This window comes from Solanum lycopersicum, chromosome 3 (genome assembly GCF_036512215.1).
Source record: "Solanum lycopersicum chromosome 3, SLM_r2.1".
Taxonomy (NCBI): Eukaryota; Viridiplantae; Streptophyta; class Magnoliopsida; order Solanales; family Solanaceae; genus Solanum; species Solanum lycopersicum.
This window is the reverse complement of record NC_090802.1, coordinates 62,794,426-62,817,434: the sequence shown is the minus strand read 5'-3', so window position 1 is coordinate 62,817,434 and position 23,009 is coordinate 62,794,426. Positions and strand designations below refer to the sequence as shown.

The window sequence follows — 23,009 nt, the reverse complement described above, 5'->3', positions numbered from 1 at the left end:
AACTGAATGAAATATAATTTTTTAAAATTTATACAAATTTAAATCAAATAGCATAAATAACTATTTTTATACATATTACCCATCAATACAGATGTATATAGTTTAGGTAGCCAAAGACAAAAACAATGTGGTAAAAAATAATAATTACCAAAACATTATTCAGTGTATAACTTTGAAGGTTTTAATGAGAGTTTTTTTTTCCATTAATGAGAGTTTTTTTTTAAAAAAAAAAACAAAAACAAAATGAAATTAGAAGAAGATAAATTTTACTATTTTATTCGACTCAAAAAGGAAAAGAAACAGAAAAGACAAAGAAATAGTTAGTATTCGGTAAGACAAAGGTCAAAATAGAATTAGCAGTCAAAATTCTTCAACGCCTGAAAACGCGATTTCTGATCCGAATTTTCCGATCAGTGATCAGATCAGCAGACAATAGCATTTGATTAAGGGTTAGAAAATGCTTCTGGCGGTCTTATTTTCCAACTCTGACGGCAACATCCTCGTCGAACGGTAACATACTCATTTCTTCCCGTAAAATATTACTTTGAGAATTTCCTGTTTGAATCGATGCGTTTTCTATTAAATTTATTTATTGCTTATGGTATCTGTTTCATAAGATCTGCTGATCTCTAGTTTATTGTTTTTTGGGGCTTTGTTCTGTTTGATTGGAAATCATTCAGGAAGAAGCTCAATTTTGCATTCCATTAAATTGATGCTTCTCCATATCACATATTAGCCTGAGTTCCTTTTAATTTTTATAATGAGGTGTCTTGGGACTGATTGGGCGCCCCTCCACTAATTCCATGTGATGCCTCCCTCTCCTAAGCACCTCGACTAATTCCATCGGATGCCTCGCTCTCCAACCACCAAGGCTAAGATATAGGAGAAGAAATCATCTAGTATTTTTCGCAAATGTTTTCAACCTATGGTCACCACTAGGCTACATCCTTGGGTGCATTAAGTTCCTCTTAGCATACCACAAGTGGAGGAAGAAAGAGGAAAACATTTAATGAAGAGAATAAAGAACGAGCAAAAGAAATCTTCTGTATGAAATTTGTTTCTTTTGCTCTGTGTGTGTTGAAGTTGATTTCCTCCATACTCTAGAGTTTTTATGACTTGAGGGGTGGCTTTTGATAAACACCTATGATTACTAGTCTACTACAATGCGACTCCATTCTAAGCTAGTTGAATTGTGGTTGGTTATAGAGATCCTTAATATCCATTTTGACTTGTAACATCCAATAACTCCATAATTTAGACTTCTTCGACACTAGATTCTCTTCATTCTCTACCGACTAAATTAAGTCCCAGCAAACACTGAACTAATAAATGGACTTTCTGTTATTGTCTATAAGAATCATTTCAGACATTTTTCTCAATGTAATTTTAGGTATACTCTAGGCCCTTTAAGCACCTTCCGTTTTCATGGTATGCTACCTACCAACTCATACATACAGAGGTCTTCATATGGCATGACCAGACCAATCTAAGGAACCATTTATCATCATCTCCTATGTGTGCTACTTGTCCTTCTATTTGTGGTGATCATTTTAGTACTGTCTAATTTTCTATAGTCGTCATCCATCTTGTAGTCGCATTCTATGTTCATCTTGTGTAAGGCCCAATATTTACTCTCATATATAATCACTGGTCTTACCGCCATTTTAAAAAGCTACTCATCACTTTGATGTTCATCATCCTATTTCATAGTACTAATACTAATGTACACTCTTAAAAAAAATACTAATGTTGCGCTCATCTATTTTGACTATCATGTATTGATGCTATGTATGAAATATTCATCTATTGTGTCATTTTTCTGAAATTAAGTGAGTCCAAAAATTTGAAACATTAGATCATGTACTAAAATCTGAAGATTTCCATTATCTTTTTTCAATTTGTAGCACTAAGGGTTCATGGCATCAATATACATATAGGACAGTGCCTTTTCTTCTTTTGTTTTTTAATGGAATAATCCCTTTACTGAGATAATTATTCTATTGTTCCTTCAATCAAAGTTTCTCCAGTGGTAATGGAGCTTTTATTTTTTGTACAGAAAACAACTTTTTAGTCTTTCTTTTGCAGGCAGGAATGACCTCTTTTAATCTTTTCTCTTGCAGTTTTAATGGAGTACCAGCAGAGGAGCGTCTGCATTGGAGGTCTTTCCTAGTTAAGCTGGGTGCGGAGAATCTTAGAGGGATTAAGAATGAAGAACTCCTAGTGGCTTGCCACAAGTATGTGAATTTGTTTTTGTGGTTACTTTGACAAACATTCCTGACCAATGGTAATAACATAATAAATAAAAACAACTGTGAATTGGAGGTGAGGAGGGAGGGATGAACAAAATTGCTTGCTTCCAAGTTTCCTCCTTTGTAGTGTTTGGAACTGAATTTATATCATTGTCTGCTTGCTTCTGGAAAGCACTCTCCTTTCAGCTGAACCTTAATAGAAGATTATTGTATTTAAGGGTGGTTTGCTAACAATTAGGACTGTTTTTATCTGTAGTATTTTCACAAACTTATTATCTGCAGGTCTGTTTACATTGTATACACAATACTTGGAGATGTCAGCATCTATGTTGTAGGAAAGGATGCGTATGATGAACTTGCATGTAAGTGTATCACATACACTTAAAGTCATTAGCCTTTATGTTTAAACAAAAAAATAGAAGTTTTCCTGATGCATTGTACAGTTTTTTAAGGCCTCATTAGCAATTAATTTGTGTTGGAAAGTCACTTTAAATTGTGTTGTCTTCTTCTCATATGTATAAGCTTTATTTGGACATGTTGTTTATGCCGTCTTCATGTAGCTTAAAGCAATGCTTTTGGCAATTTATTTAGGTGGTTGAGTTGAGGAACGCAAACTTGTTCTGATCTTAATTATGTGAACGCCAATGCCTTTGCAAACTTTGTAGTTACTGAATGTTCCAAACTAATTTGATTTCATGATTTGAGATGTTGCCATTTAACTTTCAAATAAATCATCATTTCTTTTGTGTGCATTAAAAGAAAATCTCTAAATATTAGTCAACTTACTAAGTATCTAAAGGCGTATTTAGCGGGCAAAGAAGAGGGACTAATACTGTCGAAGATAAGGTTTCAAATTAAGCCGAGTTAAAAATTAGGTGGTTTGTTTTCATCTGCCTGTGACTTGGCAGATACAGTTTTCTAAGTAGCAGGTATCCGGTGGAATAGTCGAGGTGTGGACGTGTTGCCCGGATAGCACCATGATAAAAAATAAACTGAATTACTCAACTTACTAAATAGTTTTATCCTAATAGTTTTCCTACCATTGTTTTGACTCTATCATGTATTGGAGTTATTATCCAAGATCTACTCTAGAAGAGTGTGTATACCTAATTATAAATGATTCGAGTTTTCTGCAATCAAAACGTAATGTGCAGCTTACTTTTAGTTTGTGCACCTAATTGCATCATGGTGTTCATTCCACGAAAAAGAGATTTTCAATCTGAAGCTTATTTGATGTCCTTCGATACGTTAGTGTAGATTACATAAGTGAGCTGATTTTTCTTATACTTGAGGTGTTCTATTCTCTAGAAGGGAAAAGCAACCACCAACTCTACCACATTAGCTTAGATGACAAATCCCATTGTAGCTTCCATTATAGGAACCACAAAATCTACTTGTCTGCCAATGTTTTTACGGAAACTTCCATCAGTGAGGTTATGTGGTCTTCCCTTAAGTTGTGTGGTGTCTTGTCAGCGGGGATTATCTAGGTAACTTTTCTATATGTTGGGATGTCTGTTCTACACTTGTATATAGCATCATCAAACTTGTCTTTCCATTGTTTTTTATAGACTTTTTGGCTTTATTTGCAGTGTCTGAAGCAATCTTTGTTATAACATCTGCGATCAAGGATGTATGTGGAAAACCTCCAACGGAGAGACTTTTCCTGGATAAGTATGGAAAGATTTGCTTGTGCCTGGATGAGATTGTGTGGACGGTAAGATAAAATGTCTCTGTGTTGTAACATAAAACAATTTCACATGCTTGAAACTCTCCATCTTCTCAAGTATTACATTGTTATGAAATTCTTAAAGCTGTTAACATGCTGCTGTCTGGATAATGATATTATTCCGCTTTTTGTATTTTGAAGGGGTTGCTTGAAAACATTGACAAAGATAGAATCAAGAGACTTGTTAGGTTGAAACCACCAACAGAATTCTGATGAAGATTTTTTATGCAAAGCTCCTGGGACTCAAGCTGCACTCTGTACGTCAAGTATAGTTTTAATGCATGTTTTGTATCTTCATTTGGCTTATGGATTGTCTGTTAGTAAGTTTATTAGCAGGTTTTAGCACTTAAATTTGATTTATTTACTTGGCCAGATAAGAAAAATCACTCCCCATAACCTTTGAAAAGTGGAGAAGGGATGAATGGATTCCTATTCCTTCTCTACATTCTTCGACTTGTTTGAGGATTGTATCTCTATATTACCCTTCCAGTTGAACGGAATATGGTTCCCGACCTCTGAATTTGTGCGTTTTGCCTTAGCTTATATGTCAATGTCCAGCAATAAATTACTGTGGGTGCCGCCTACTACTTCCCTCTCTCACCTGCCTCCCCTAATAAAATCAAGGAAAAATTCAGCACCAAAACGCTATGGATTTTACCAAAACTTCTTTCATCTACACAAAATAGATTAAAAGTTGTGCTAGCCACAGCTTGTTCTGAAATTTTAATATATCATCAATTTTGAATCTAATCAGAAATTTCTGAAAGAACATGCTTGAAGTCTAAACCAGGAAGTAGAGTTTAGATAAGGACTATTTTGTATTTATTTTAAAGAATTGACACAAGGAACCGCAGCTCCAGCTACCAAACAAGCCATCCCTATCAGATAAAACACATCCGAAACTTTTTTTATTGGATTTGAATAGAATGTCCATATACTTGCTCACTAAGATACATAAAGCCACGAATAAGCCAATACTGTGTCCAAACTCTAAAATATAGTCTACTACTCTTCCTTACCATGCGGTAAGTAATTATTCGTGAAATTTCACCGATAAAGTTTGAAAAAGATAGAGTGTATGTAAATTTTTTTTTTTTTTAACCTCCGTGCTGTATTTGATAGGGTGTATGTAAACTTTTTACCCTAAATCTGGCACCTGCATTTTATATATTTTGCATATTTATACCTCATTCATAAGGTATATTTTTCAATGCTTAAATTTAAATATTTTTTTGCATGCCAAACACGTTTGTACTATTTGCAGCACCAGCCATCCGTTTTACCTGCCACCTGATACCTTCTGTCTACGCTCATTAGACACGGAATGACGAACATACCCTTTCCTTATTATCTAAACATAAGTCGTGTGCCGTTCGAAGTTTTGCCACAAATTAGTAAACGCCGATTGCCATATCATATTCCAAAAACTGGTTAAACAAGTTTACCTAACAGAGGGTTCTCGATGTCACCAGCCATGACCAGCCGGCCGGTGATGCTCTTTCTTCTCGTTATCACCGTCGCTTCCATAACTTCCGGTGTCCAAGCATCAAGATCCATCGTGTTCTTGCCCCAGCCTTTGTCATCCCTCGATATAATCAACACCACTCTGCACCAGGTACGATTCAGTCATTTCTTCTCCTTTTTTGGTTCCGCAATATCAAGTTCAGAAAATTTGATATTCAATTAATTAACCAAACAATATGTTTTGAGCACGGATTAATCTGAATATTTTAGGGACAAAATGCACGCTGTTCATTTACGGTAAGCATAAGGACAAGCTGCTCTTCTCCAGCTTACACTAGAGACCAAATTAGTTTAGCCTTTGGCGATGCTTATGGAAATCAGGTAACTAATACCGATTCTCATACCGCTTTAAGCTCCAATTTGTTTTAATTTCACTGTTCAATTGTCCAATACGGATCGGAATACCATTTTTTTCCCCAGGTTTATGCACCGCGGATAGATGACCCGGCAAGCAGGGCTTTTGAGCGGTGTTCGAAGGATACATATACGGTATACGGTCCATGTACGTATCAGATCTGTTATGCGTACCTGTACAGGAGCGGATACGATGGATGGATACCGTATGATGTTACCATCTACGGCTACAACTCGAAAGCCGTCACCTTCATCTACAATGTTGCCATCCCGGGAAACACTTGGTACGGCCACAATTACTGCCGTTCACGGGCTGTGAAATCTGCCGGAAACTTGGGCTGGAGTTTGCTTTCTGTTGGTTCCACTATGTTGTATACAATTGCTGGGCTATTTCGTGGTTAGAGTTTATGGGCCTTTTGGTTGTTTTGTCTGAATTGGGCCTTGCGTTGAAAGCCTGCCTAGTTTTATGGGATTTGTAGGTTGGCTTGACCAATTTCTTTTTGGGTTATTCACGTGTTGTTTTAATAAATAAATGAAGTGAATGCTAATGCCACTTGCACTTAGGTTTTGGTATGGTAAGTTAGTTACTTTGGTATATAACATTGTTAAAATGCAAGACGAATATTCGAGATTCGATTCGAAGTTAGATTTCTCAATGACGATGTGATTAAATAAAGGTGTGTTTTCATTTAGTTAAAATTTACAAATGAAATTTTCACATTGGTACAAGACTATAAGTAGATCTAGGCTAAGTATTAGATATCATTATCAAATGTGATCAGATCAAATGGATTATTACATGACATAAGACTTTTTGTTGTTGTTTAAAGATAGATTTAACGATATGACTTAATAAAACTTAAAAGTAACAATTAACGACACAATACAATAATCAACAAGTCAATAACCATCCAAGCAAGCTAAAAACTCAATCAGATTTTTTTCATTAAAAAAATGTTATCAATTCCGTTAACCGAATCAGCAAGCAGATCTACTTTAGGAAATAATTCTTGATATTTTTTTAATTCCTTCTAAAATAATCTTTGTAGTCCAAATCCAATGTAAAGTCAGATTTCTAGTAATTTTTAAATAAGGCTGCTAATTTATTACTACTGTAGTATTATTAAAATACCAAATTATAAGAAGTGAACAAAATCAGATAATTCTACCTGCCTTAGCCTTGAGCCAAACTTTTCCTATCTATCCAACGTGGTTGAATATTTTTTTGTAAGCAGGAAAACTTGGTGAAATTTGAACCAAATGGAATTACAATAAGTAGGTCGCAATGTCAATATAGTTTAAAACATCAATCTAGTGGATAATATAGGTTAATCATTATTGTTGGTATTTATAATCCCAAAATGCAATATCAATATAGCAGGTAATATAGGTTAAAATATCAATCTAGTGGATAATATAGGTTAATCATTATTGCTGGTATTTATAATCCTATTTATTTTTGGTTGCTTGCCTTTCGATTGAAGTGATAAAGGAGGATCGATTACCGTACCACTATTTAAATTAATATATATAACTCTTGTCCCATTTTATAATGGGAGAGAGTTTGACTCCGACGGTCTAGGAAAGAAATGAAGACTTTTAAAATTTGTGATCTAAAATGAATAAATAAAAATTTATGTGCCTATAAATTATTTTATTAAGGGAAAAATAGATATTTTAAAGTTAAATTGTTACTTAATATAGGAATGTTTCATTCTTTTTAAGTTAGACTGATGGAGTAATAAGTTTCCTCGAATTTATATAGTACGTACAATAAGTATTTTCTTTTCTTTTGTAGACTTTGAACGCAACTAAAAAATCCAAATAATAATACTTGCGTAATTCGTATTATTTGCTTCGATCGACGAGAAAAAGTGAGAGATCCAAGAGGATTAAAGCAACTTGATCTATTAAAAAGAAACCGTTAGTCAAATATATGTATTTAGTTTATATGAAAATTCAATAAAATGATACTGGTAAAAGGTGGACGAATTTTATATCTCATATTTTCGATCCTTTTTATGTGACACTATTACTACTATTTGAAGAATCTAATGAATTTTTTATTAATCGTGTTTAATTTCTTTGAATATGTAAATTTACATTAAAATTAGTTGGTTTAATTGTGTTTCGTAAAATGGAACGGATGGAGTAGTTGTTTTGATAAAAAAAAAATGTTTGCTAGTTATTGTGATTTGTAACTTACATCTTAAGTAGTGCAGGGAATCATGGCTTTTTATTATTCTATGCTTTATTTATATTATATATATAAGTAGAAGATTTAGACATTCTTACCAATGCATGGTTCTTGTACTACCTAGATCATGATGATTAGTAATTCGCAGTTTTACTTGGTAACTTTCTTGGTTTTGTTGTGCATAGTTTCTTCTGTACGGAGTGCTGATATTAAAACTTTCAATGTCATCGATTTTGGGGCTGTCGGAGATGGAAGAACTGATGATCTCCCGGTACATTAAAATTTATTTTTATTTTATTTGTCTTACGCAAAGATTCGAGTAGGAAGCCACTCTGATTGTTAAAAAATATTGTGTGAATCAATGGCCTAGATGAATTCATACTATACTTGATCTTAGCCCAAAAGGCAAAGATAAAGGTATACACAAACATTTATTTCTTAAATTTTCTTGTTCTTTTATACCATATACTTGAGAATTCAATTTGATCATGTATATATATATATATATATATATATATATATATATATGCAGGCTTTCCTCAAGGCATGGGAAGCTGTATGTCAATCGGAATCCAGTCGTGTAATTCTTGTTATACCAAAAAGAAAGAAATTCTTACTTAAGCCTTCAGAATTTGATGGTCCTTGCAAGCCCTCCAGTATACATATTCAGGTTATGATGCCCTTCACCTACAATTACTCGTCAGAAAAGTGATCGTTTTTAAGTTATAATGTCAAAATGGGTAGATTTGACAAATAATTTTGTTAACTTATTTCAGGTATCTGGAAATATAATTGCACCTAACTCAAAATCAGCATGGGATGGAGCTGCAACCAATGCATGGCTCACTTTTGCGAATATTGACCATCTTACTGTAAATGGCAATGGAGTTTTTGATGGCCTAGGCCATATATGGTGGTCAAATGCTTGCACCAATGATAACACATCCCCAGTAAGCTTAAAATCTTTAGTATTTTCAAAGTTTTTCATGAAGAAAATCCTCTAGAAGCGCTAACTTATTTCTTACATATGGAATTATTATTTTTTTGACCAGGAAACACAATGCAAAGGACCCACTGTAAGTACACACAATGGTTTTCAAATTTCCTGTGTATAACGTATATGTACTAAAGTAATGTGATGATTATCCAATATATATAGGCATTGATTTTCAGAAGATGTGATCAGCTTCGAGTTAGGGGAGTAACGATGATTAGAAGTCCTAGAAGTCATATCATATTGACTGCTTGCAATGAAGTTAGCATTGCTAATATTCGTATTATGTCCCCTGGTGATAGTCTCAACACCGATGGGATTGGCGTTTCCGGTAGCACACACGTACAAATACAAAACTCTCTCATCGCAACAGGTACATTTTCACTATCGATGAATTTAACTTATAAACACTGATAAATTTCACCGACTTAAAATCGCACAGTAATGATAAGTTAAACTATCAACCTGAAAAATAAAGCAAGTGACTAGGATGTAAAACTTTGAATTAACAAAAGCTTTTACAACTAAAAAGAGTCAGTCCGGTGCACGAATATCCCACTTTCATGCAGGATTTGGAAAAGATCAACTGCACCCTAAAAAGATATGGCATAGACAACCTACCCTAATGCAAGTACCAATGGTTGATTCCACAATTCAAACCAGTAAGCTCTAGGTTATATAGAGACAATTTTTTCATTGCTGTCCCAAGACTTCCCTTCATAAAAGTTTTTACACTATCAGGGTATATAAGTTAAATCCTTACTTATTACCAAGGGCAGAGTTAGAGTTCAGCTCACGGGTCCGATAGAACAGAACTAGGATCCCAAACTCATAAATTTTAAATCTTGGCTCAACCTCTAACTATATCTCCATTTTGATTTATCCATGAACTTTCACTTCTTCAGGAGTGCAAAATCTGACTTGATTGATTTTTATTATAACGGGTTTACTCCACATGTTTTGGGCAATGATAGGTGACGACTGTATTGCAATAGGAGGAGGATCGTCCAACATAAGTATTAGCGGCATAACATGCGGACCTGGCCATGGTATTAGGTAATTGTTGAATTTTCAAATTCTAGTTCACTAGAATGTTGTAACTTCTAAATAAAACTTTGAAAAAAGATTAATGGCTGTAGTATTGGATCCTTGGGAGAAGGAGGATTTGAAGTCGTGGAAGATGTGAACGTACGAAATTGCACGATGAAAGACACCTTAGCAGGAGTAAGGATTAAGACCTGGCAGGTAATGTGCACTTAGTTTTTGATCAGCTTGGAAATGCTCAGATAATTTTCGTCATTTACACTTGACAAATACTGCAGTAATTGTTACAACTATAACTAGCTAACATATTTTGATGGAACAGGGAGGCGAAGGGTATGCAAGGAGGATTGCTTTTGAAGGAATTGTATTTGTTGCAGTCAACAATCCCATCATCATAGACCAGTTTTACTGTCCCAGTCGAGTCAATTGCAAAAAAGATGTGAGAAAACAAAGAAAAGATATATAGACTGGAAACTAGGGACTGATTGTTGAATTTCATTACTAATTTGTTGTTTTGACTAATTTAATGCAGACAGCTGCAGTAGCATTGAGTGACATAACATTCAGAGGAATACTAGGGACTTCCCTGATGGACGAGGTGATAAATCTGAGCTGCAGCGAGACTGTTGGCTGCAAAAACATACTTGTTGATCGAGTATATATATCATCTGTTAATGGTAACCCTGTTCATGCCAAGTGCATCAATGCTCATGGAAGATACACTCATACTAGCCCTGCTGTGAAATGTCTGCTGCCGCCATAGTTTTAATGTCTCGATGCCTTATTGTTCAACAAAGACTATTAAAGGAGTAGATTGGGAGAAGGAGAGACACGTACCATTCTTCTCAACTATTATAGACTTATTATAGCTATTTCGTTATTTAAGAAGTTGTTACATTCAAGTCTTATGGAATACAGTTTCTGTAATGAATAACCACTCAGAAGTCAAAACCCACTATTGTGTTTTTCTTTTCTTGATATATCTTTTCTTCTTCTTAAAACCGGTAACTCTCTTTATTTGATTTGTTCATTAGCCACAATATTTTTATGTGCAAAACATTCTATTCAACTGTTATAATCTTACATCTATGTCGTTATTTTAGGGAATTATTCAACTGTTATAATCTTACATCTATGTCGTTATTTTAGGGAATTGTTCAACTGTTATAATCTTACATCTATGTTGTTATTTTAGGGAATTATTCAACTGTTATAATCTTACATCTATGTCGTTATTTTAGGGAGTTATCAGATTCAAGGCTTATGGATACATATTCTTTGATGAATAACTAATCAGAGCCACATGTCCTTTTTGATAGCTGGAATATCTCTGTACACAGAACATTCATTTCAAATTAGAGGGAAAAAGGAAATCGTAGAGCATTTCATTGGAATTGGAACTTAGTTATGTATAAACCACAAGTTTCTAGTATAACAGATATAACTAATTGACAGAATAAGACATTAGATAAAAAGTATGAACTTCAGTATAGAAACAATTAAAAAGATTGTTCGTTTTTTCTTTCTCTATTCTGTAACCAGTCATAACACCAGAACCATACAACAATAATAATCAAGTTTAGATTCTAAATATGCAGACAACAGCAAGTCACAATATGTTCTATACACAAGAGTATTTTACTTGCACGAGAGAAGAAGTACCAGTTTCTGTATAGTGTATAATCACATGAACTAGAGCAGCCAAACGGTGCTTAGAGTCTCCATTTATATCTCACATGATTCGGAGCGGCCAAAGAGTGCATAACGATTATTGGCAACATTATCATATGCAAAGTCTCGAATGAATCTGCTAAAATGAGGGGAAAACTAAGCACAGAAGTAAAGCAAGTTCCTACATTCACCATGATTGGGATTATAACAGTGAAACTTACAGAGGCACAAACTGTAAGAAGAATGCTAGCTGAGGGAAAGGCAAGTTAATGTACTCCATAATCTTCAGAACAGCTTCGGATTTCACATAAGACCTGAAATGAAAACAGTGATCACTTGTTACTCCTGCTATGATTGCTAGTTGATACAACATTAGTATTGTCTGGTCAACATTTGAATTGAAGTTGAAAAAAAAAAAATTGAAGTCGGAGTTGGAAAAAAGGTACTCCAATATGTAAAAAGTCAGGCCCCTTACTTCCTTCCTTCCACCCCCAACCCCCACCCCCTTTTTTTTCCGTGGAACATACAGCATACCTATCTTTTTCAACAAGCACAACACTTGAAATATCATCAGGAGCTCTGCCAGATCTCCTCAACAGGTTCTTCCCTGCTTCACTTTGTAAAGCTTCATACCTAATTCTCCTGGATGTCAACAGAATGAGGAATTAAAGAAAAAATAGTCTTGAAGAAAACCAAAAAACCACTGAACAGATAATGACGATGACAACAGTAAGAAGTCTGACTGCTAATAACATTTCCTTGATTAAATGAGCTCAGACGATTTCTGTTAGCAGACTTATCTTCTGAAAGAAAACTATGTGAGACTCTCTTTGCATCAAATTTATACGAAAACTATGTGACATCTGGGCTTAAAATATCAAATTTGCATTTATACAATATCTCTGACATAGTAGTAACCAAATATAATTAGTGAGAATGACTGCAGGCTGCAGCATACAAGCTCTACAGAACTCTCAAGCATTTGCAAAGACAACAGAGTATAATAGAACAAATGTTAAAGAGTGAGACATAAGGTCAGTCTCTGAAAGCAGACCTAGTACATAACTCCAGTCACAACTTATAACTTGGTGAACCAGGTAGGAGATCAGATCAAGAATTATCAGACTCTGATCTCCTATAAAAGGTACTTAACAACTTTGTAACCTTTTACATATGCAAAGAAGTTTGAATCTAAATCCTTTCAGCCAAAAACAAAAGAAGAAGGAAAACACCAACCTTTTATTATCATTATCACGGACAAACTTCACACCTCCATTACACAGGTTGCACACACCTAGAAAAAATGCAAAACATTTCTCAGTTTCACGCATAATGTTATCCGAAACCACTAAAACAGTATGCTAGCTAGCTTATTCAGATCAATTTATTTAAGTTCTAAACTTGCACTTCATACAAAGAAAGTTATCCACTAGGGAGGGTTCTGGTCAAAAACTAGAAAATTTATTTCAACAGACCACACAAAAATGATGACAAAGTTATGCTTGAGAAACGCCTAATTCTCTTTTTGCTACAACTGGGAAAAAAGGCTGAACTTTAAGAAATTCATGTGTTGCAATAACGAGCAACCAAAAATATCTATATTTAATTTCTTCTTAATTTTCAATAAATTTAGTTGATTTAAAGGATAGACGGCATTCAAAAATCCTTCATTTTTTCAATAATTTCTAAAAACGTATAACACAATCCAATTAAATTAAATTAAAAAGAAAAATGACGCAAGGAATCAAGGTTATACCGTCAAATAACATTATAGGGCGATTATCAAGCTCAAAGAAACTAGCAGTTTCCTCCACCCAATCCACTGCCACTTGACGGCTGCTACTGCTGGTGTTTGGTGGCGTTGATAGAGTTGCCAACGGAGTGAATTGCCGGCGAAACCTAGCATGAAACGGAGGCGTTACAGTCAATCCCGCATAGCTAGCGGATGAAGTGATCGCCATGTTCATTGGAACCAACTTCAAAAATCAGTTGTACTTTTGTTGATAAAAGTGGTGGTTAAAAATTAAACGATTAGCCCTTTGCTTCTGCAATTAGCAGTCCCTGAGAAAATGTTCATATTATGGCCACGTGGAATTACCAATACCTCTAAATCAATACTCAGAATATTTCTATTTCTTTTTTAATCTATTTAAAAAGAATAATCGTTTTCATTCTTTTTTAAAATACTTTAACTTTAACTTTTCACGTGATATGTTTAAGAGCACAACATTAAAGAGCATTTTGATATATTTGATATAACATTTACTTTTTTGGAAATACTTTAACTTTAACTTTCCAACGTGACATGTTTAAGACTACAAGATTAAAGGGCATTGTGATACATTTGACATAACTTTAATTTAGAACCACAAGATTAAAAAGTCTTCTTTCTTTTCTTAAACTCTATTTCAAATCAAACTATGCCAATCTTTTTAAAACGGAGAAAGTATTTTCATTCTATTTTTAAAAAAAAATACTATTTCTAAATAATATTAATTTTAAAATACTTTTCTAACATAATGCTTTGGGGCAAAGAAGTACTCTTTTGAGAAATTCAACCAAACAATTCTATACTAATGAAATGACAATAATGAAAGTAATTGTATCCATTGTCAAGTACTACAAATCAATTACTAGGCTAATATACAAAAGCGGTTTATCAAAAATGTTCAATCAAGTTGTTATATTATTGTAGCTATGAATTAGATTGGACTAAATATATTCTCAACTAAATTTGAGTGAAATAAAACTATTTTTAACTTAGTAAAATAAATCAAAAGTGCATAATTAGACCAAACATATATGGTGAATTTGGCCTACTTTATTGACCTTTTTATTTATATCAAATACACACATAAAATATCTTAATTTTCTAATTTTATATCTAAACTATTAGTTTTTTTTTATATCTAAACTATTAGATGTGTAAAATTTATATTGATTTTATTATCATATACTAATAGATAACAACTTAATATTTTAAATAGAAAAAGTGAACGAATGATGAGTTTGAATTAAAAAACCGAAGTATTTACCCGTTGAAATTTAATCCTTTCTGCCGGTTCAATTGATACCCGTAAAGATACACACGGGCCCGCCCAAGTGTAAGAAAAAAAATAGTCTTTGAGGTTTGAGACTCTGTTGAAGCTCTCTGGGGTTTTGTGACACTCAGGTTTTGAGAGACAGTGAAGTTTCCGAAAGCCGCAATGAATCAATCTTGCAATGAATCAATCTTGTTTCATCTGTTTCTCCTGGACTGAGCTTTCATCCAGGAGATGACACCAAGTTAACCATTTTCTAATTCATATGTCTAAAACCCTTCTCTCCCGCATTAAACCCCTCCATAACCCAAAACCAAAACCCCCTTCTTCTTCTTCCAACTTCCCGTTAACACGCCGCATCAAAGAAGTTGTTAACGAGGTCTGTCAAATCCTCCATACCCAACAACAATGGGAAGACGCTGTCGAAATCCGTCTTTCACAGGAAGAAATTGTCCCTCCTGACATTGCACACCTTGTGTTTGACAAACTTAAGGATGCTCATGTGGGTCTCAAGTTCTTTGATTGGGTATCTCAAAGACCCGATGGTTGTCCCCTTGATCGTTTTGCTTGTTCTTCTCTTTTGAAACTCTTGGCTAAGTTTAGAGTTTTTCCTGAAATTGATAGTTTGTTGTCCAGCTTGACTACTTGTGAGGATAAGTTTCCTACTCTTGAAGCATTGGATGCTGTAATTAAAGCTTATTCTGATTCTAATTTGGTTGATAAAGCTGTTGAATTGTATTATTTTGTACTGAGGACTTATAATTTGGTTCCACATGTAGTTACTGTGAATTCTTTACTTCATGGTCTTGTAAAACATGGTAAGATTAAAACTGCTAGAAGACTCTACGATGAGCTCGTTGAGAGAAGTGGCGGTGTTGAGGATAAATTTTTGGATAATTTTAGCACTTGTATTATTGTTACAGGGTTGAGTAAAGAAGGGAATGTGGAAGAAGGCAGGAAATTGATTGAGGATAGGTGGGGTAAAGGTTGTGTACCAAATGTTGTTTTTTACAATACATTGATTGATGGCTACTGCAAGAAGGGTGACATCAGAAGAGCATACGGGCTTTTCAATGAGTTGAAATTGAAGAGCTTTTTACCCACAGTGGAGACTTATGGGGCACTGATAAATGGGTTTTGTAAAGATGGGCATTTTGAGAGAGTTGATATGCTTGTGCAGGAGATGGTTGAGAGAGGTGTGATTGTCAATGCCCGAGTGTATAATACCATCATTGATGCTAGGTGTAGGCATGGTTTTACTGTGGAAGCAATAGACACTGTAAGGAAAATGGTTGAAGCTGGCAGTAAGCCAGATATCGTGACATATAACATATTGATCTCTTATTCATGCAAGGATGAGAAAATTCAGGAAGCTGAAAAGTTTCTAGATCAGGTTAAGAATATGCGGCTGGTGCCTACCAAGTTTACTTATACTCCTTTGGTACATGCCTACTGCAAATTTGGTGATTTTGAAAGGGCGTTAAGTTTGCTTGCTGAGATGACAGAGTATGGTGAAAAGCCCGATGTGTCAACTTATGGAGCTCTTGTCCATGGATTGGTGGTCTCTGGTGAAGTTGATGTTGCATTAGTCATTCGAGACAAGATGATTGAAAGGGGAGTATCACCTGATGCTGGAATTTATAATGTTCTGATGAGTGGGCTCTGCAAAAAATTGAAGCTTCCCGCCGCCAGGCAGCTCCTTGATGAGATGCTTGGCGGTGGTATATTGCCTGATGTATATGTTTATGCCACTTTAGTTGATGGATGTGTAAGAAATGGGGAATTTCAGGAAGCAAAGAAGCTATTTGAGCAGACAATTGAGATGGGTATGGATCCTGGGCTTGTGGGGTACAATGCCATGATCAAAGGATACTGTAAGTTTGGATTGATGAAAGATGCAGTTGCTTGCATCAGTAGAATGAAAAAGTCAAAAATATCTCCAGATGCCTTTACTTATTCAACAGTAATTGATGGGTATGTAAAGCAAAATGATTTGCGCCGAGCATTAATGATACTCCCTCACATGGTAAAGCGCAACTGTATGCCAAATGTGGTAACATACAGCTCTCTAATTTATGGATTTTGTCAGAATGGAGATCTAATGAGAGCTGAAAAGTTGTTCAACGGAATGCAATCGATTGGTATGATGCCTAATGTGATAACTTATAGTATATTAGTTGGTAGCTTTTGTAAAGTGGGAAAACTTGCAAAAGCCGCTTCTATTTTTGAACAAATGCTCATGCACAAGTGCTATCCAACTGATGTCACATTCAATTATTTGGTCAATGGGTTTTCCCATTGCACGCATACTATTTTCTCAAAAGAGAAAAATGATGAGAAGTGCTCTAAGTTTATGGCAATTTTTAAAAGAATGATATCAGATGGTTGGCACCCGAGAAATGCTGCATACAATTCCATTATCACCAGTCTCTGTTTACATAAAATGCTCAAAACTGCATTGCAATTACGTGACAAGATGATTAGTAAAGGCTACACTACAGATTCAGTTACCTTCGCCGCCTTATTACATGGAATTTGCTTGAATGGAAAATCCAAGGAATGGAAAAGTATTATCTCCTGCAGCTTAAGTGCGACAGAACTGTCTGTCGCTTTAAAGTATTCTTTGATATTTGACCAGTACCTGAGTCATGGATTCAACTCTGAGGCTTCAGTAATTTTGCATACCTTGGGTAAAGGCCATGTCTCATAATCAAGATGAAACTGATGTTAAGTTTTTGGTAAGCTTGGTCTGGCAGAAGACTGAAGGTCTTCATTATTGCTCTTTTATCGAGAGAGCATATGTATGGATCTTCTATAAGATGGATGGAGCTCTTTGATTGTAGCTTTATGTGATCTTCTGTGCAGATTGATGGTTTTGCAGCCTACTGACATCCAATTTTGGGTGCATTTCTGCTACAGCTCATTTAGGTGTTCTCTCTTTTGGTGGTAGTGCAACTAAAACAGGGCGGGAAAACTTGTCTTTTTCCTGTCATGACTCTTTGACTTAATAACAACAAATATAAAAACACCATTGATAGCAATTTATCTGGTTTCATGCAGGTGATATTCATTGGAAAATTAATACATCAGATGCCAAAAGATTGACTCTCTTCTCTTGTGACTGACGCAATGAACTCAATACTTCTTTGTACTAGTATGTATTCTATGTCTCTTGTTCGATGATTTTTTATTTTTTTCGTCTTCTGCTCCAATGCTGCTGTCAAATATGGAGCTCCCTTGTTTCTCATTACTGGTCGTCGTTTTTACATTCAATGCTTGATTTGAATGATTTAATGAGTCTCTGCTGACGAAGAATGTTATGGTTTAACCCCAAAAGAACCTGTAACGTATTGTGTACTTACATACAGGAGCAAGCTCTTCGGAGAAAGTGTCATCCCTGTAAGACGATATGATTAAAGGATATCTCTTTTCTCAAGGTGCATTTGCTTTGAGCTTCGAAAAATGTGCCCATATCCGTATTTGGTTTGATGTGATGTGGGGGCTTAGCACTAAAAAGAAGAATTCCAACTTAATCTTGACCAAAACTTATAAAGAAGCCACAGTTCACCAGAGGTTATTAGGTATGGAGGTCAGGTATTGTTATCTCTTGGTCAGGAGGCCCGTCCAAGATTCGGAATGGAATGAGATTGCAATGTTGATTCAAGTGCAATTCAGAGAGGACAGATTTGGGCAGGCTGAACCTCAAATGTAAAACAACCCTTATCTAGGAGAGGTGTCGTCAGGCCCATATGGAAGCTGGTATGGAGGACTAAGGCAGCAAAAATAGTTACATACACTGTTAGTTGGTGGTATCTGCACAAAGGATCAGAGCCAAAGGTGGTTACTACATTGCAATTTCACAGTGGAGTTATGGTCTTACTACATTTAAACTGTCATGGGATTTACCTAGTTGGAGAATGAGCAGGCTGGATGAATTTGTGGAAGACGACATGGTGCATTTTTCAGTTGATTTTGAGAGAGAAATGTAGTACTAGATTTTTTGAGGGAGTTCCTTCTGTGGAAATCAGAACTCTTTCCAAAATGATTTGATTTTTCTTCTTGGGATTGTGCGTTTAACCCTTTACAGTAAAACCCAAATTTGGTTTGGTATCGATGATTTTCTTTTAGTTTATATCATTTTTTAGATGACTCAAGTGTTCTCTTAGGTGAACTCATCAACATAAGTAAACTTGTAAAGCCATTCTCTTATGGAAAAAATATCTTTATAACACCAATGCTATTAGTTCAACCCAAAGGATAAAGGAACCATGGCAGACAACCTCCATAATGCCAAATTCCATTAACTGGAAAAAGAATTCTATCATTGTGAATAGAATAAAAAGAGGAAGAGGGGGCACATACAAGAGAGTAAAGGACAAAGGAAAAGGCACCACTTGAAAGAAGAAATGAATGTAAATTATCAAATGCTAAATGTGGTGTTCCATAAGCTACATACACTTTAAATACATGAATTAAATGTCACCTACATAATTTTGTGAATGACACCTACATCAAACACGAGACATCTTTTCGAATAAATTGCTCCGGCTATAACCAAAACATCAAGTAACGAATAAACTGAAGAGGAAAACATAAGTTCATACATTGAATTCACAAAAACAGTCAGGTAAGGCAGATCCTCTACCCATTATAAAATCATCTCTATGAACCTTCCACAGGGCTTCTGTTAGTTCCTTCCCTTTAAACCCTTGAGAGGTAAGCAATGCAAAGGCTTTCCTATTCAAGAAAATTGTCTTATACAACCCCCTGAAAGCTCGCATTGCTGCAACCATCTTATCCATGTTCCCAAAATAAGTAGCCATGTAAGAATCGCTGTTAATAGACACATAATAATCCAGTGCAGCTTTTGTATTCCCATGCATGGTTGTGAAGTCCTCTCCGCTAAGAAGACTAGATTTAGTAACAACATGGGTATACACAGATGTAAGTCCCTCAAGTTCCATCAGGCCATCACCAGCTGCCAAATAAATTGTCGTATTGGTGGGTATGGCTAAAGCTTCAAGTACGAATGCAGTTTCATTGGGGGTAAGTGGACACTTTCCACGGTTTCTCCAAATACGAGCTGTTTCCCCAGTCCAAGGTTTCCTGTCAACCCGTGCAGCATCTATGGCTTTTGCAGAAGCAAGAGAAAGACCAGAGTACTCGCATTGACTATAAGCTACCATGTCAGGTTCAAAGCGAAGGTGAAGCGATAAGAAGGGTTTTGGTATAGCTTCTAGAAGCTCAAGTGCTTTCTTCTCCAATGTGCTTGTAAGGCGCAACGCACTATAACAACCCTGGCAAAGTGCTGCTTTTGCATAAAGAGGGTACCTAAGATGAGTAATTATGGTTATAAGGATGTTTAAAATAACTTTATCCTTTTAAAGCTGCGTGTAGAAATGATTGTTAAGAGTTCTCGGCTTAATTCAAAATACAAAATGTAAGTACCTATCCCTTCTTTGACTCATTGCAGGGGTGATCGAGATATATCCATGCTTCAGCAGGGAAGGAAGAACACTCTCAACATAGTCAAATTGGCCTTTGCGTTTGCTGCAATCAACTCTAACAGGATCTTTTGTTGCAATCTCAATTGGAAGCTCTTTTACCACATTAACAAAGCCCTTCATTTGTTGGATGAAGAAGTCTACATCAAATACATCTTCAAAACCACTGAAACATAAGGCAAAAATTCATCATGGGTACGAAAAGGAAGAACAGGCAACCATTATAAAGAGAACCTCTAACAAAATCATAAGACAGCTCTTAACCGTGTAAAACTACAGAGTTGTCTGCTGATTAGGCGTAGCAATGAATGATTAAAGAAGTTATCAAATACCTAAAACCTACAAGATTATGTAGGTTAGAAAAAGGAAGATAAAGCAAATTATAAGTCATAAGTCATAACAAAAGCATACCTCGACTCGTTCCAGTATGCAGCTACTTCAAACTTCGGCAAAACAAGAGTAGCATTCAGCAAACGAGCTATTCCAACACCATCACACAACTGCAGATAACAAATGACAAGAAACAAATTGAATGACCTTTATCATCATAAATATCAATATTCAATGTAGGTTCAGCGAATAGCAATACTCACATCTCTCCTCATCTGATTGAGCCCACCATAGCAATCCACTCGAATATACCCATTAGCTTTAGCAGGAAGAGCTGCAGCATTTCAACAACAAAACCATGTCTGCATTGGAGGCCAGTCAAATGCTCGACTTAGAAAACTTTACAACCCCCCAGAGCAGAAGGTTATATGCACAACTAGACCTTATATCCTAATTCTTGTTTTAACCACCCCTAACAAATTCCAAGTAGCCATTACCCAAAATAAATTATCCTCAGCTCCACCAGAAATACCAATGGAGCAATATAGTACTGACTGTACAATTATTCAAATAGGCACCAAGTATTCCAATGTTATTTGATGTCATAATAGCTGTGTACTGTAAAGAGTCGTTGGTCGTTGGTTAAAATTATGCAGGGATTCGCTATTCTATCTTCTATCCCCACATAACACAATACACCAAAACATCATATAAATTTTATACGTAAATAACGTACTTCCTAACTAGCAAATACATATACTAGATAAGGGTTCTATTTTGGGGGTTGGGATGGATGGAGTATCAGCCAAAAACTAACCATTAGTTGGTGGTTGGAGCCACCAATTGCAAGGTCGCCACTCAGCTAATCTTCGTATGCTCCATATCTCGGGTCTTGCACGCCTGCAATTACACTCAAATAGAAACAGATCAGAAGGCCACACAATAAGAGAGAAATGCGTTGAAAGAGCCCAAAACTTTAAAAAGAAAATAAAAAACAATTAAAAATACAGAACAGAGATTTGGATCTTGTAGTTTACTCCATGAAGGAAGAAACAAAAAAAAGGCATGTCCGTAGATATTAACATGGAAATCAAAGCAATCAACAAACATAGTTTTACAAAAAAAAGGGGAAAAGAAGCAAAACTTACCGTGAAGAATTGAAGGTAACCGAAGGGTCGGAGAAGAAAGAAAAAGGTGCGAAGAAGAAGAGAATGAGAAAGAGAGATAAGGTGAATAGAGTAACGCCAAAGAGGGGCTTTCGCACAGTTGAAGCGATCATTCTTTAGAATAATGGGTCTCGTTTCTGTTAAGTTTATCAGCGGTAGGGAAATTGAAAGAAATGCTATGGAGGGAATAAAGTAGATCTCTTCCTTCAAAATGTGATATAAAGCGCTTACAATTGTAGATCTACCATTCTTGTTTTCTCACCGACTTATCCATCAATTTCTGCTCTTTTTTTTTTTTTTCCTTTTTTTCAAGTGTCAATTGCGACAGTAGTAATTTCTGCTTCCACCAACCAGGGTTGCATTCAGGTCTGGCTCGAATATGGAAATCGAGAATTAGAGGTGTCAAAAGTGAATCCGAATATAGATAATTCGTTTATAATTTTAAGGGTTAAGCTCAAAATAATTTGAAGTGGATTCAATCTCAATCCATTCAAGCATAATTCATTTGAAGAGAATCGAGACCAATTCAATCCGTTTTAAAACTTTTTATTCTATTTAGCAACTTTTAGGGTTTATTTATCAATTTTTTACTCTTTTTAAAAAATAATTTCAAGCTAAATTCAAATTGTGATTATAAAAATTAAATATAAATATGTTAAATTACAGAGATTAATCGGATCAAATTGGGCGGATCAAGACCCAACTATTTTAAATTCATTTGAGCCAAAATAAATTTGAACGGATCAAGATTCAACCCAACTTCTATCTCAAATTTATTTTAATATTTTTAATTTTATCGCAACCCGTCCAATTTGACGCTCATATTGAAAACCAATTCAAAATGCTTCCACACAAAAATGAAAAGGACCACGACCTCGACATTTGATAATTTGCTTTCCCGATTTAATTTATTATAGTAGGTGTCGTCTTTTTTCCAACCAAAAGAAAAAAACAGGTGGATTCTATTTTTTAAAGTTTTGAGTACATTTTACATGAACAATAATAGAGCAAAAGCTTAATTCATGTGACAATTGACATCGTATATGTATATGCCTATTTGTTTAATTTTAGTTTTATAATAGTTAAAGTGCATAGATCTCAACTAACGTCAAGTTAAAAACACTTTTATATATTATGATCATGCGTATTCAAAAACTTTAAACTCCTCTTCCAGCCTCCATGCTGTCCCAACAATTAAAAAAAAAGGAA

At 35.2% G+C, this 23,009-nt stretch overlaps 6 protein-coding genes across 17 annotated transcripts; 4 read left to right on the top strand and 2 right to left on the bottom strand.

Moving 5' to 3' along the window:
* The first annotated feature begins 280 nt into the window (after positions 1-280).
* Positions 281-5,381, top strand: LOC101247418 (uncharacterized). Of its 2 annotated transcripts, XM_069295596.1 has the most exons (6): positions 296-510; positions 2,121-2,234; positions 2,532-2,611; positions 3,839-3,963; positions 4,117-4,232; positions 5,240-5,381. In XM_069295596.1, exons 1-5 carry the CDS (start codon positions 458-460, stop codon positions 4,186-4,188), a joined length of 444 nt encoding a protein of 147 aa, XP_069151697.1. In that variant the 5' UTR covers positions 296-457; the 3' UTR covers positions 4,189-4,232; positions 5,240-5,381. The 2 variants fall into 2 exon arrangements, with proteins under 2 accessions (XP_004236027.1, XP_069151697.1); XM_004235979.5 differs by lacking the exon at positions 5,240-5,381 and having other exon boundaries at positions 281-510; positions 4,117-4,495.
* Positions 5,371-6,416, top strand: LOC101247711 (embryo-specific protein ATS3B). Its single transcript, XM_004235980.4, has 3 exons — positions 5,371-5,590; positions 5,710-5,820; positions 5,920-6,416. Exons 1-3 carry the CDS (start codon positions 5,438-5,440, stop codon positions 6,253-6,255), a joined length of 600 nt encoding a protein of 199 aa, XP_004236028.1. The 5' UTR covers positions 5,371-5,437; the 3' UTR covers positions 6,256-6,416.
* A 1,712-nt stretch (positions 6,417-8,128) lies between these two features.
* Positions 8,129-11,089, top strand: LOC101256371 (probable polygalacturonase At3g15720). The gene is made up of 9 exons (XM_010320476.4): positions 8,129-8,321; positions 8,583-8,720; positions 8,827-9,000; positions 9,103-9,126; positions 9,210-9,417; positions 10,019-10,100; positions 10,184-10,289; positions 10,411-10,527; positions 10,621-11,089. Exons 1-9 carry the CDS (start codon positions 8,178-8,180, stop codon positions 10,849-10,851), a joined length of 1,224 nt encoding a protein of 407 aa, XP_010318778.2. The 5' UTR covers positions 8,129-8,177; the 3' UTR covers positions 10,852-11,089.
* Positions 11,090-11,536: 447 nt separating this feature from the next.
* On the bottom strand, positions 11,537-15,678 carry LOC101268377 (DCC family protein At1g52590, chloroplastic). Of its 3 annotated transcripts, XM_069295595.1 has the most exons (6): positions 14,795-15,678; positions 13,516-13,820; positions 12,996-13,053; positions 12,294-12,401; positions 11,981-12,073; positions 11,537-11,895 (listed from the first exon to the last, which is right to left on the bottom strand). In XM_069295595.1, exons 2-6 carry the CDS (start codon positions 13,724-13,726, stop codon positions 11,814-11,816), a joined length of 552 nt encoding a protein of 183 aa, XP_069151696.1. In that variant the 5' UTR covers positions 13,727-13,820; positions 14,795-15,678; the 3' UTR covers positions 11,537-11,813. The 3 variants fall into 3 exon arrangements, with proteins under 3 accessions (XP_069151696.1, XP_004236013.1, XP_010318777.1); XM_004235965.5 differs by lacking the exon at positions 14,795-15,678 and having other exon boundaries at positions 13,516-13,886; XM_010320475.4 differs by lacking the exon at positions 14,795-15,678 and having other exon boundaries at positions 11,537-11,898; positions 13,516-13,881.
* LOC101256668 (pentatricopeptide repeat-containing protein At1g52620) lies at positions 15,066-18,932 on the top strand. 8 transcript variants are annotated; one of them, XR_011220233.1, is made up of 4 exons: positions 15,066-17,538; positions 17,666-17,728; positions 17,861-17,954; positions 18,169-18,932. XR_011220233.1 is itself a non-coding variant. In XM_069295594.1 (2 exons), exon 1 carries the CDS (start codon positions 15,066-15,068, stop codon positions 17,508-17,510), a length of 2,445 nt encoding a protein of 814 aa, XP_069151695.1. In that variant the 3' UTR covers positions 17,511-17,538; positions 17,666-18,932. The 8 variants fall into 8 exon arrangements, 1 of the variants encoding a protein (XP_069151695.1); XR_011220232.1 differs by having other exon boundaries at positions 17,666-17,746; XR_011220230.1 differs by having other exon boundaries at positions 17,666-17,954.
* Positions 18,933-19,194: 262 nt separating this feature from the next.
* LOC101261701 (O-fucosyltransferase 13) lies at positions 19,195-22,152 on the bottom strand. 2 transcript variants are annotated; one of them, XM_004235943.5, is made up of 6 exons: positions 21,783-22,152; positions 21,452-21,534; positions 20,898-20,968; positions 20,716-20,804; positions 20,249-20,470; positions 19,195-20,131 (listed from the first exon to the last, which is right to left on the bottom strand). In XM_004235943.5, the coding sequence occupies exons 1-6, from the start codon at positions 21,911-21,913 to the stop codon at positions 19,399-19,401; spliced, it is 1,329 nt and encodes a 442-aa protein (XP_004235991.1). In that variant the 5' UTR covers positions 21,914-22,152; the 3' UTR covers positions 19,195-19,398. The 2 variants fall into 2 exon arrangements, with proteins under 2 accessions (XP_004235991.1, XP_010318784.1); XM_010320482.4 differs by lacking the exon at positions 21,783-22,152 and having other exon boundaries at positions 20,898-20,996.
* Between the last annotated feature and the right edge of the window lie 857 nt (positions 22,153-23,009).